Source organism: Sardina pilchardus, chromosome 3 (genome assembly GCF_963854185.1).
Source record: "Sardina pilchardus chromosome 3, fSarPil1.1, whole genome shotgun sequence".
Taxonomy (NCBI): Eukaryota; Metazoa; Chordata; class Actinopteri; order Clupeiformes; family Clupeidae; genus Sardina; species Sardina pilchardus.
The window spans coordinates 34,536,100-34,549,818 of NC_084996.1; the positions used below are offsets into that span (position 1 = coordinate 34,536,100).

The 13,719-nt window shown below is 44.3% G+C and overlaps 1 protein-coding gene across 3 annotated transcripts in view; it reads right to left on the bottom strand.

The window, feature by feature from the left end:
• The window catches only part of stat3 (signal transducer and activator of transcription 3 (acute-phase response factor)), a 38,700-nt gene that overhangs the window by 2,002 nt on the left and 22,979 nt on the right, over window positions 1-13,719 (bottom strand). Inside the window, exons 12-23 of one of the 3 annotated variants that reach the window (XM_062533002.1) lie at window positions 11,504-11,597; window positions 11,249-11,296; window positions 11,054-11,137; window positions 10,178-10,276; window positions 9,796-9,931; window positions 9,432-9,484; window positions 8,889-8,983; window positions 8,359-8,498; window positions 7,598-7,813; window positions 7,138-7,180; window positions 6,161-6,220; window positions 58-173 (exon numbers count right to left, since the gene is read on the bottom strand). In XM_062533002.1, the coding sequence (XP_062388986.1) occupies window positions 58-173; window positions 6,161-6,220; window positions 7,138-7,180; window positions 7,598-7,813; window positions 8,359-8,498; window positions 8,889-8,983; window positions 9,432-9,484; window positions 9,796-9,931; window positions 10,178-10,276; window positions 11,054-11,137; window positions 11,249-11,296; window positions 11,504-11,597 (1,184 nt within the window). Of the gene's footprint in view, window positions 1-57; window positions 174-3,764; window positions 5,425-6,160; window positions 6,221-7,137; window positions 7,181-7,597; window positions 7,814-8,358; window positions 8,499-8,888; window positions 8,984-9,431; window positions 9,485-9,795; window positions 9,932-10,177; window positions 10,277-11,053; window positions 11,138-11,248; window positions 11,297-11,503; window positions 11,598-13,719 lie in introns of those variants that run through there. The other 2 variants (XM_062533004.1, XM_062533003.1) reach the window with 2 other exon arrangements.

The window sequence follows — 13,719 nt, forward strand, 5'->3', positions numbered from 1 at the left end:
TGTGTGAGTGTGTGTGTGTGAGCGAGAGAAAGAGAGAGGAAGAAATATGTGTCTTACCAAACTGTGTCTCCCCAAGCGTTGTTGGGGTGGCCTCGGCTGCCTCATTATGCATGAGAGAGTCGAGTGTGCGGGGAGACATGGGGAACAGATCGCTGGTGTTCCCAGAGTTAGTGCTGCATGAGAAACAAAGCAAAACAACAAGACAAATCAGATTAGAAAACAACACACTCATCTCTATCTCTCTCAAACACTCACTGTATCTTTCTATCACTTTCTCACTCACTCACTCACTCACTCACACTCTTTCTCTCCATTTCCCTTTCTCTCTCTTTCTCACACACACGCACACACACAAACACTAATCTCAGATAAATGCATACACAGAGACGTGCATAGACATTGTGTGTGATTAAAATCAGTCAGGCTGTTTGGCCACAGGCGATAAGCCAACTGTCAGTTTATGTCTAGCAGTGACACAAACACACACACACACACACACTTGTTTGTTTTTGGTTATTTTGAAAAGGAGTTTATTTTCTCTAAAAGTTGAACATGATTTCCATGAGGGAGCACATATTCAACTCAAGTAGGGTTGCAGTCTGTGAGAGGTGATGATTGCAACCCCACACAAAGATGAAGGGAGACTAAACAAAGGAGAGAGAGAAGAAATATACTCCTCACACACACACACACACACACACACACACACACACACACACACACACACACACACACAGAAGGATCAGAGGTTAGTGTGACAAGTCCTAAACACAGATGATTCCACAGAAACCAGAGAGAGAACGCCAAGCACATGCTCTTCTAGTTTATGCGAGGATGACAGAAATGAAAGATGCACAACTAATCCAGGCTCCCAGAGCGCACTTGACATCCAGTTTGAGGAAAGGAGATGAGATGGTGAACTCCCTGGTTCTCTTGTCAGCAATGCAGGTGGGTTGATTGATTCAACTATACAGACAAGCTCTGAGGGATTTCAAAGGTTAAAGGCTAAATATCCCCTTGATGGGATCTCCAAATTCTAACAATGTGCCCAGGACATGGGCATAGACAACACAGCTGCCTACAACAGATCTCAATACTCACGCAAAGGCACAAAAGGCGGAGGAAAAAACAACTTGTGGCTTAAAACTGTTGCAGAGGTGCATGCGCAGAGATAGTGCTAAATGGTTTCCTGGCACGCTGCCAAAAGCAAACTGCTTCCCTTCCACACAGCCCAATCTCAGCTACCTGCTCCGCACTTCATCACAGCGAGCTGCCCGAGTCCTGCCCCATGTCAAGCATGTGTGGGTCCAGTGAGCTGAGAGCTCCGGTCACTAGTCCAGGTCCCGCAGAGCAGGGAGGACACTGGAAATGCCGCTGGTCAAGGCCATCATATGGATGGCTATAGACAAGCTATGGGCTCATGCTGGGCTCCCTCTGCCTCCCACTCTCTCTGGGGTCATGGTGAGCTCTCTAATGACACGCTCGGTTCTCTAGGGGTTCTTGAGTACTGTTTAAGCTGGTGCCCAGTTTGACAGTTGTTTGGATAAGAAAAGCAAAATGTAGCCTTGAATATATATGGGTAAGAGAAGCACATTGGCTTTCACCACTCTACTGTAGCCAGTCCAGCTCACTCACACAGCACTGGAGCCTACCAGAGAAGATAAGCATCATGTTGCCATGTTCGAGTTCTGTTCACTGCACATTTATGATATTCTAATATAATATTCAGCATTCATTATGGAACGCTTATAGCTGGAACTATGTATCTTCCTATCATCCATTTTTTTTTCAAAGCAGGCCTACCTGTGGGCATGTACTGTAACTGGGATACAAGGTGTCTACTTGAATAGCATGTTTGAACGGGCACGGAATTTAGCCCTTGGTGTGTAAAGACCAATATGAGTATTTAATTACCAGTGTGATTTTGTGGGAGTTGATGAGATTAGCTCCTTAGGTCTGTGACACTCGAAGCCATCAGATAACAAATTTTGGAGAACACCATTGGATCACTACTTGTCCAATGTGAAAATATTTTGTTCTCGATATGCCATATTATGAATGCAACACCATGGACATTAAATGGTTAAAACCTTGATTTCTCCAGAGGTGTCTGCAACATGGAGATTAAAGCAATAGTTCGGAATTTTGGACATAGGACCTCATTTCCAACTCAGTCTGGGTGATATAGGTCGGCGAAGACCATTTTCGGTGAATTTCTGCCCTTCCTATGAGTTGCAGCGTTCATCTCGTGCTAATCTGGTGCCAAGATAACACAAGTCAACGGTAACATCCAGCCTGCCACTGAAAACACTCCACAGAACACCCAAAACAAATACATTTTAACGTCAGACTATCGATGCACATGCCTAGTGTTGATAGAACCATGTTAGAAATAAAACGAACCTTGCATCGCATTGCAATAGCCTACTTTGTTCCCTGTATGGCAGTGGCGGATTGATATTGAGAAACTAGTCCCTCAAAATGTAGGCTAATCATTGAGTTGCAAGGTTAAGTTTTATTTCTAAAATTATTCTATCAACACGGACATGTATATCGATAGTCCGACGATTTAATTGACTTGTCTCGGGTGTGCGGTGGAGTGAGTAAGACTGTTGTTGATGTCAGACCGATGTTACCGTAGAAATGTGTTAGCTCAAAACCAGCGTTAGCAAAGGGGGACGCTGCAACTGAAGGAAGGGGCTAAACGTGATAAAAACGGTCTCCACCGACCTATATCACCTCGGTAAAGTTGGAAATGAGGTCCTATGTCCAAAATTCCAAACTATTCCTTTAATTTGTGCCAGAATGTTCAAATAATACTCTTCCAAATTCAAACAAAAATTAATGAATCAAATTACCAAATACAAAATTTAAACAAAAAGTTGAGGACAATTTTTAAAAAATTGTGAAATAAACCTATGCTTAACTCTTTGAATAACTTCTAATCTTTTGTTTCTTACTCAGTGAGCTGAGCTACAACTGCCCCGGAAGATGACCTAAACCGCTCTCTGCTCGTTTTGGCGGACTTTGGAGTTTCTGGTGGATTGTGGGGGAAGTGAGTGGCAGATTTGCCCTGAACAAAACAAGCTGATCAAAATGTAAGTATTGGCCGTGTCTAGACCATTTTTGTTATGTTAAAGGGATAATTTGAGTAATTTCACCCTAGGATCTTTTGCACCCTCGAGCCAAACATACACCCAGAAGCTTTTTTTCCCCTCGAACATTGGTCGAGTTAGCGCTATCAGACAAATGGCTTAGTGCAGGCGCTAATGGAACCAACAATGTATGTCGTAAATGATCCCACCAATAATGCCCGGAATGGTACCAAAGTTCTACAGTAGTACAAATAGGGTCTGTACTCATTAAACGAGGCATTGGAAAGTTTGTAAGTACAGCAGGAGTTTATCTAAATAACACTTGCCTGATGGCCTCCACTCTCTGCTGCTACCGCTACTACTGCATCGGCATTAACGTTTTAGTAGAGTTATTGCAGGACTGAAGCCACAGAAGATGGGATTAGATGCAGCTGCACAGTTACACAGCTCTTCAAGGATATTCTCCTAGCGCTTCAGACAACTAGACACCTGATGTGCACTTACCATGCTCTTCCCTCCTCTACCTCCATCCTCTCCACTCTGCTGTCCCTCCTCCTACCACCACACTTAGCACTTATAATGTAGGCAGTAGGCACTCATATCCTATTCTATATATTCTGCCCAAGTGTCAGAGTGATTCTTGACTGCTCAGTCTACTGCCTCAAGAATTGTGCAAATACAAGCCATTACCCATCTTAGGATCTTAATTGGTTTATAGTCTGCTCATTGTGTTTTGGATGTTCATGTATTCTTTCATGTATTGTATTTCCACAACGTTCATCTTGTTTCTACATACAATGAACTATTTATAGTGCATATACATCTTAGATTTCACTTTGCAGCTGCCTGGTCACTTTTTTTTTTATTTTTATGACCAACTGGTCAACGCATTCTAGGTAGATCTCTTCAAAGTAAGAAAATGTCGTTTATGTGAAAGGTTAGTTGTAAAAGGCACTACCTTTTATTATTTTTCTTAAGCCGTTTTGTTGTCTGTTTATTCCATTATAGTCTGCTGTTAAGTTGTGTTTGTGGTAAGTGTATGGCTTGTGCTGGCGCAAGCCACAGGTAGGGGAACAGTGGCTGTTTCCATGGCGCTGTAGTGTGTTGTCTGGTAGAGGAGTAAAACGATGTGACTAGAATTTGGGGTAAGATATACGCTTCCATAGTGTTACTTTTTCATGTGTTTATATGGGGAATAGTTTTGGATATCATACAAATGACTACATACCAGCTTGGCTTTTTGGGTCAGGTTGCCTTTTAGGTACATTCGCAAGCTCCCTAGTCCCTACTGTAGGCTGCTGTTTGTTTAGTCCACATAGGACAGTGCATTAACATTGCAGACACTCCAAATAGACCTCTGAAGTTCGCCTACAAATAGGATCCAAAGCTGCCATCTTTGCCCATATAAGGAGATCCGGGAGTTAATTGAAGCTAACTGCCTATGGCAAGTTGCATGGTAAGTAAGCTCTGGGGTAGCAAAGATCAAAGTGTGCCGTCTTCACCTACCGAAGATCACAGTATCCACTAGACGGCAGTGGACAAAACTATGTAGTGAAAAACGTCTGCATTTCCAATGTCATCATCCCCGCTAGAGTTTAACAGGTGCGATAATTGAAAATCCCCATGTTATTTTCCCATAGAAAAAATCTTAAGATACCGGATCTCCTTATTTGGGCAAAGATGGTGGCTTTTTTGTGGGCGAACTTCAGAGGTCTATTGCCCAGGATGACACTGTTGCAAGAAAGAGGTCATCGATCAATCAACTAAGTGATGAAACACACGGTAGGTAGGGTTCATTGGTCAATTAATGATGCACACCCTCAGACAAAGTTTTTTTTTTATCTCGTCATCCTTTCTAAAATATCGGTAGCACCATTACCTCGTAATGACACTACCATCTACTACATTGAGACTATACAAAAACAGCATGCATGTGATAGTTATACATTAAAAATAAAATTCTTGACCATTTCATTACACAGCTTTATTGAAGTGCCTTTAGTGTGTTTTGATTTGAGGCCATCAGCTAGCTAGCTGACATCAACAATTGTGTTCACAATTAATGTATGACTGAACAATTTATCTCCACAATCCAATTTTGATAGTTCTCCACTATGTCCGCCACCTGTGACGGTCTGAATTGCGGCAGATCGCTCAAACTTTTGGAAATCATTAACGCAGCTCTGTTTGTTTCTCCATGATCAGAAGTGATTTTACTCCTAGTTGATATTCAATGACGTCCTTTTGGGGGAGTGCTCAGCTGTCAGTCAAAACGCATCAGCCAATAGGAATGCATCTCAGAGAAACCCATCCACAATTTGAGCCAGAACTGCAAAACCAGCAGTAAACAAAACAATGTTGTAACTGAGAAGGTATTGTAAACAGTAAAAACAAGTTAATCAAAGAGTTAACAGATTTCTTTGAAATTACTCAAATAATTTGTTTGCGAGAATTTTGTCTTTGACTTTATTTGTTTTGTTTCAATTCTGTATTTGATATTTTGATTGATTGAAATTGCTTGTTTGAATTTGAAAACGTATTGTTTGAACATATTGGCACAAATTAGTCTCCATAAAATTATTCTAGAATGAGATGTGTCCGTATGCTTACGGGTTGACAAATCAGATACCCAGAAAAAAGTAAGTTCACAGAATTCACAAAGGTAAGCTCAGAAGCTGTTAATACACACCACACCACCAGTTTCTACCCCCACAGGCAACCAAAGTGAGTGGAAATGAATGGAAATGAATGTCAATGTCTGTAATGTCAGGAGAGTTAGCGGAAAGTCAAAACGGAAGTAGTCTACTTCTACTGAGGAAAAGTGACATACATTACCAGTAGGGTTAGAGGTGAACGACAACAAAACTAAATGTGTGAGATGCATTAACAATAAATAAATTAATTAATGAAAAAAATAAATAAAAGGACACCGCACTGCATGATCCCATAGGATGTTAAGGTCACTGGGGATCAGACATCTCTCTCTCTCTCTCTCTCTCTCTCTCTCTCTCGCTCTCTGGCACTCACACTCCCACCCTACATGCCACGTGTGCCCCTATGCCTACCCAGAGAAGCCGTTTCCTAGAAGCTCACTCTCCGGAAAGTCCATGAAGACGGAGGGACACCTACGGAGAGATTTGAGTTTTACAGACAGCCACACACACACAAACGGACACACACACCGGCACCATACAACACACATATACATGGACACCACGCTGGCCCCCACCGCCACACTCCCCAAAAAAACATACCCACTGTCATACAGTAACCACAGGTTACCTCCACATACGATCATACAGACAAACATGACCACACCTCAGTGACATTCGTGTGTACAGTACACACATCCTGTTTGTACCACACTCTCTCTCTCTCGCTCATACACACACACACACACACACACACCAACCCATCATCAACTCTACAAGTGGCCTTTTCCATACCACTAATCTTTTACAACAACTCAACAATGCTTTGTCAATGATGTTCCCTTTCCTGTGTTCCTTGCTCATTCATGAAACCAAAGCTCTATTGCTTTTCAAGAGCTTGTATGAATAAGTTTGTTCAGTAACTAGGCAGGGGGCAGTCTGTTTTTTCTTTGATCAATGAACAACAACTACAGTGGTGACATTATAGATATCTGTCAAGCTTCATGTGTGTGCAGTATGTTTAACTGTGGTGTGCAAGGTACACGGAATGTCTTCAGTAAAATATCCATACGATTTGGGATAAAGAAAGAAAATACACTGGTCAAGGATGGGAGCTGAGAGGGATGGGATGGGAGCTGGACTGCATGCATTTCTGGAGGGGCCGTAAAGCATAAAGACACGACCCTGCCTTCCATCACTGACTAAATGATCGCAACAGTCCTGAACAGACAAACAGTAACACGAGCAAAGTTCTGATGGCAGAAAGATGGCTGAACAGCAGAGAAAAGCAGAAAGATATAATTCACTCCCTACACACGCACACAGACACATAGACGGACACACACACACACACACACACACACACACACACACCGTAATAGCATACTTACGGGGTAACGCAGATGAACTTGGTTTTGAGATATGGCTGAATGGCTGTAAAGAGCACAAAGAGAGACAGATTAGAGAGATACTACAGAGATGGACAACATTGGCCCATTTGACCACTCTTCTACTAGGAAGCAGAAAATGACTGTATTTACAGTCCACTCAGAGCCATCACAATGGAGCCAAATCACCCCCCATCACAGCTGACCCAATAGCATCAAATCAAATCGCTACATTCTCTCCCCCCCCTTATTCATGGCCAATTACTACAATTCCACCAAATACACCCGTTTCAACACCCAAACGACAGCAGCATAGTGATTTAGGCAAGTGAATTTACAACAGTCTCTCTACTCCATCAATCTGACAATCTTTCTCCCAAATTGTTCACCCCCTCAACAAACACATTTGTCTGCCTGTGGTGGTGGCCGTCCGTAATAACCCCCCCCACACACACACACTTACTGCATCCATCGGTCAGCTCCGGCTCGGGTGTGGCTTCAGGCCGGCAGTATTTGCCGAAAGCGTCCTCCTTGGGGATTTCTGGGAACAGGTAGACCAGTGGCGACACCAGAATGTTGGTGGCATCCATGATCTTGTAGCCCATGATGATCTCAGCAAACGACATGCTGTTGAGCTGCTGCTTAGTGTAGGGCTCCACGGACTGGATCTGAGTCTTGCCTGCACACACACACACACACACACACACACACACACACACACACACACACACACACACACACACACACACACACACACACACACACACACACACACACACACACACACACACACACACACACACACACACACACACACACACACACACACACACACACACACACACACACACACACACACACACACACACACACACACACACACACACGTAAATATTCAATATACGGTCCAACTCCATAAGTCAACCGCCCAATCCCTATGTTCATACTGTAGATGTCTCAACTCTTAACTCTCAACTCAATGGCCAATATACACACACGCACACGCGCACGCACACGCGCACGCACACGCGCACGCACACGCGCACGCACACGCGCACACACGCGCGCACACACGCGCGCACACACGCGCGCACACACGCGCACACACGCGCGCACACACGCGCACACACACGCGCACACACACGCGCACACACACGCGCACACACACGCGCACACACACGCACACACACACGCACACACACACACGCACACACACACACTCACCACTGATGTCCTTCTCCACCCAGGTGAAGGTGATGCCTCCCTCCTTGCTGCTCTCGCTGAAGCGTAACAGGAAGGTGCCGGGGGGCTTGGGGCTCAGGATGGCCCGCTCACGCTCCTTACTGATGAACCCCAAGATGTACCTGACACACAGACAGACTTAGGGGTGTGTGTGTGTGTGTGTGTGTGTGTCTGTGTGTGTATGTGTGTGTGTATGTGTGAGCATTTCATAAATCACTGACTAAATCAACAGGTAGGAGTTAGCATTCAAGTATGTATGAGGGCATATTTAAACATGTGTTTGTTAATGTGTATCTGGTACATACTGTACAGTTAGGCCTGCATGTCTGTGAGCTGTATTTGGGCACGCATGCAGTAGTTATGGTAATGTGCCGATTCCTGTAGCTCTAACTGCATATTGTGCCTTTGTATTGAGTATTTGTGAATGTATTAATGTGTATGTGGTAATGACTGATTCTTGTAGTTAGAACAGTTGTGTATTGGTAATTGTATGCACAACACGTATTCCTCACCCCTCATTCCAGAGAGCCAGGATGTACTTCTTGACCAGGTCAATAATGTTGTCCAACCACACCCAGAAGGAAAAGCCTTTCCCTGCCATGTTCTCCTGTGCACCAATGAACAACAGGAAGAGAGAGGACAATCACACAACAACATCTAGAAGATTCTTCGAGTGCAGGACATAGAAGAATAGAACACAACAAAACACAACAGCACAGAACACAACAGAACAGAACGTATGTTGGAGGGCAACCCAGAGCCATATAAAGAGAGAGTTGCGACAACTCCATTGACGCTAATGTTCCATATTTTCTCAACAATAGTTCCCGGAAGTTACTGTAGGATCGAACACTAATAGCGTTCTCGTTAACAGACAGTAAAAAACAGTTATTCTAACGAACAGTCAATCGCTTCCGGGAACTATTTTGAACTATTTGAAGTTACACGAACCACGTCACAAACCAAATTTTCTGTACCCGGGTTGTCGCAACTCTCCCTTTATATGGCTCTGGGGCAACCAAAATAGAACAGGCAGGGTTGCCATGGAAACACACCTTGCAAAACTTGGCCCAGGTAATCTGACATCCGGAGTAATTCACACATGGACCTGAAGTGAAGGAGTGAGGAAACAAGGAGAGGGAGAGAGAGAGAGAGAAACTTGTCTTAAAGTCATTGTATAGTAACATTTCAAGTATGTGAAATTTTCCCACAATAACAGTTTAGCATGGTATACAATCTCATCATGCCTCTAGCTGACCAATTTGTGAAAGGGGGGCAGGCTGCCCCTTAAACACAAACAGAGTATGTCAAATGTACTAATTCTCTAAAAGATTCATGCTATCTTTTGTTCGTCACCAGTAATATAAAATACATTAAACACACACACACACACACACACACACACCCACACACACACACCTAGTAGTTTCTCTGCGAGTGTGGTGAGCTGCTCGATGGTCAGGCCTCTCTTGGTGGTGGAGGAGAACTGCCAGCTCAGGACCTCAGCCACCTGGTCCCACGTGCCAACCGGGGGCTTGGTGAAGAAGTTCACATTCTGGACACACGCACAGAGGGGTGGGGAGGTAAGGAGTTAGAGAGCGTGGGAGAGCCATGGATATAGTATGTAGTTCTGATATGAATGTTCACAGGGACAAGGACAGCACCCTGAAGAGTGTGTGTGTGTGTGTGTGTGTGTGTGTGTGTGTGTGTGTGTGTGTGTGTGTGTGTGTACACACGCATGTTAAGGCTTGTACTAGGGTGTTTGTGTACAGCCAGTGGGGGGCGCTGTGGGGCTGCTCACCTTTGGATGGTTGGTCAGCATGTTGTACCACAGGATGGAGGCCCAGGCGTTAGGCATCTGGCAGATGTTGCTGATGACCACCACCGGCAAAGAGTGAGTCTGTGGGAGGACACGGCGTTAGTGAGAGAGCTCCAATTACGGTCCAAAACGCAGCGCTAGCAAGGCCAGAAAAAAGCACTCCATGGGGTGCCACTTTCCTGTGCAGGAGACATTCAGTGTTCCATGAACGCATTCATGCACCGCACGCATGCACACATGAACACACGCACACACACACACACACACGTATTTCTATATCTGCTCTTAAGACTGAGATTATCAGAGTAGTCACAATTAGTGCTTTGTTGCCTGGAGATAGTGAAGAAGACAGGATGTGCTCGGTGGGTACCCATGGCAATAAGCTGCCGTGATGACCTCATTGGCATTCTGCCGGACAAGCCAATCAGAGGCCTCGCTCGGGCCTAATGGCTCATTAGTATGTTAGCGTGCCTTAATGGCCAGAGCGTGCTGTCCGTGGAGAGAGCCCACTGAGGCGGCCTCCATGTTCTTCCCTGGCGCTCATTAGCGCTGGAGGGAGGCTCGGCCAGTGTGGGGTGCGGGGCATGGGGACCACATGGAGGGCATTAATTACGGTACATCAAGTACCACTTAGGCTGACGCGCACATGGAATAGCCTGCTCCCTGTGCACAGGCTGTTTATGAAAAGGCAGGCAACTTATTATGTGCTGGCTGGAGTGTGTGTGTGTGTGTGTGTGTGTGTGGGGTGTGTGTGTGGTGTGTGAATATGTTCTTGCGGTTGGTGTGTGAATATGTTCTTGCGGTTGGTGGGAATGTTTAGGTAGGGAATTGGTGTTCAGGTATTAAGTGATGTCTGACCTCCAAGTCGATCTTGAGTCCTTGGTGGTAGACTTCTGTCTCAAAAGTGATGAGATGAAGTTCCTCTGTGACAATCAGCGAGGCCTGGAGGTGAAATGATTGGAGGAGGTCAAATGATGTTATCATACAGTTTTCAGTAAGAGAGGAAAACATGTGGGAACTTGTTGGAGTTTACGGGATGTTCTTCACACTCACGTCACTGTTGGTTCTCCCTCCGTTGCCACACCTCTGCTCCCGAAGAGTCTAAGAGAAACAGAAACAGGAACCATTTTAAAACACATTTGAACCGGTTTTGAACAACATTTTTTCAACTCCCATGAGGCAATGCTGAACATCTCTGTGGAAAAAAGAGTGACGCAATTCTGAGAGAACATTCTGGGCTTATGAGTTTTGTAGCGCCCCCTCTAGGACTCCAATGCCCACAATGCACTTGGCCCATCTCCCACTCACCAAGTGCTTGAACTCTGCTGAGAGGCTGCCATTGTTGGACTCCTCCATGTTCATCACCTTGGTATTGGTGCCGAGGATGTTGAATTTACGTGACCTGGATATAAAAGACACAGAAATAAGAAATGAGAAAGGCACCACACATCACACTTTCCGCTTGTCCTCGTTTAGTGCCCTGCTCCTGTACATATCTTTACACCTATGGAGGACAGGTAATCCTGTAGGACACAGGTACACACACTTCTCCATGTAAGCCAGTGTGCAGCGCAGTATAAGCTGTGTGGACCAAGGGCGCTGGTCACTAGGGTCGTCCTTATTTTAAGAAGTCTTCAATTGTCATGCTCTTAACCCTTCAAATTGTTCCTTTATATGAGAAAATACAGCATGCCAATTTTTATGGCAGTAGCGTAATAATTACTGGTAGCTCAATAGCTTTGAACTTTTGAGATTGTGATTGTCATAAAAACAGATCGTTTTGGTATCGTAACTGGCTGGTGAAATTAAAAATAAATCTCCATAAAAGCATCTAATGCACCATATATTCCTAAACATGTATTTTAGATACATATCTCAGTTTACTTATTGTAGAAACTAAATCCAAATTAACCTGTCCATGACCCGGTTCAGCAGATTTACCTTTCCTGGTGGAATCAATACATATTTCTATTGATGATCACCTTGGTTATTGTGGGTTTAGAGCACTTTTTTGGTCTTCATTAAAACATACAAACAATTGTATCCACAATTGTATCCACGGCACCCCAAATATGTGCCCAAACTAAACATGTGTGGGGCACATGAGCATGAGCTTGTAACTGAAGGGTTGCCGACCAGTTCGAATCCCGGCCAGTAGGGGAAAAAATGTGAGCGGGGCAGTGGTTTATCCGCTCTCCTACGTCCACATCCATGGCTGAAGTGGCTTTGAGCACTCCTCACTTAACAAGGCACTTAACTCCTCACTGCTCCTCGCGCACACAGCTCACTGCTTAGTGGGAGCTTCACCTCACCTGTGTATTTCACTGATTCACAGATTGGGATAACTAAAGAGACTAAATTTCCCTCACAGGATCAAATATATACCTTAAACTGAGCATGAGGAAAAGGCAAGCGCAAAGTGCAAAATGGAAGAAGTGAAGCTTATTGGATTGGTTCTACCATACCAGAATTAGTTGAATTAAAACCACCATCTATTAGAATGCAGGGCTGTAGTACTCGAGTCCGGACTCAGACTCGAGTCCGGACTCGAGTCCGGTTTTTTATGGTCTCGGACTTGTCTCGGACTCGCTGGTATCTGACTTGGACTTGTCTCGGTCTCGGCCACTGGTCTTGCCAAATATGGTTCTTGGTCTTGACCGAGTCCAGGCATCTTTCTTATGTTATAATATTCAAGGGAAGTAGGAGTACACTCTGTAATACTGGTCATTCTTGTCTTTGTCTGGAGTGAGCTATTGTAATTTAGTTGCTCAAATGCTCAGTACTAGTACCTAGCAGTGGTAATAGTAGTGGATTGGTGTTTGTATCAGTTGTAACTAAGGTATCAGCTTATATCATTCTGTTTTCTTTAAATTAGATTATGTGATATGAAGGGGAATGGTTATACTTACAAATCCTGGGTGGGTATTTAGATCAGCAAAAGTAATAATAACCCAAAATTATTGTCTTTATACTGTCATGCATGCAAGTTGTTTTTTTCTGTCCTGGACTCGGTCTTGACTCGGACTCGAGTCTTTTGGACTCGGTCTGTCTTGGACTTGAACCTCTTTGGACTCGGTCTTGACTTGGTCTCGACCGGTCCTGGGGTGCGTTTCCCGATAACGATGGATAGACACTCTTACGAGGGTTTTCTACGATTCATCTTAAGATTGATCGTTAGGATTTGCCGACTGTTTCCCGAACATGCTCGTAGCGTGAACGCGCGTGCACTGCTCTTACGATGCTCTTAAGGGAGCTGTCCACGATAAAAGTTCTGAAATATCCCCTAATTTGATGGTGATGTCGGGTGACTGCACGTCATAGCTAAGCACCGTCTGAACTTCGGATCTATACATTAATTAACATCAATACGAAAATAGAAAACCTTTGACATCTGCATGTAAGCATTCCAATTAGCCTAGGTCATATACCACACGCATACATACTTTTGTATTAGCCTATTTAACATTAGATTGTTGCCCTGTTTTTATGTTTATTGGAAGATATGTATATTAGGCTTCGGCTAG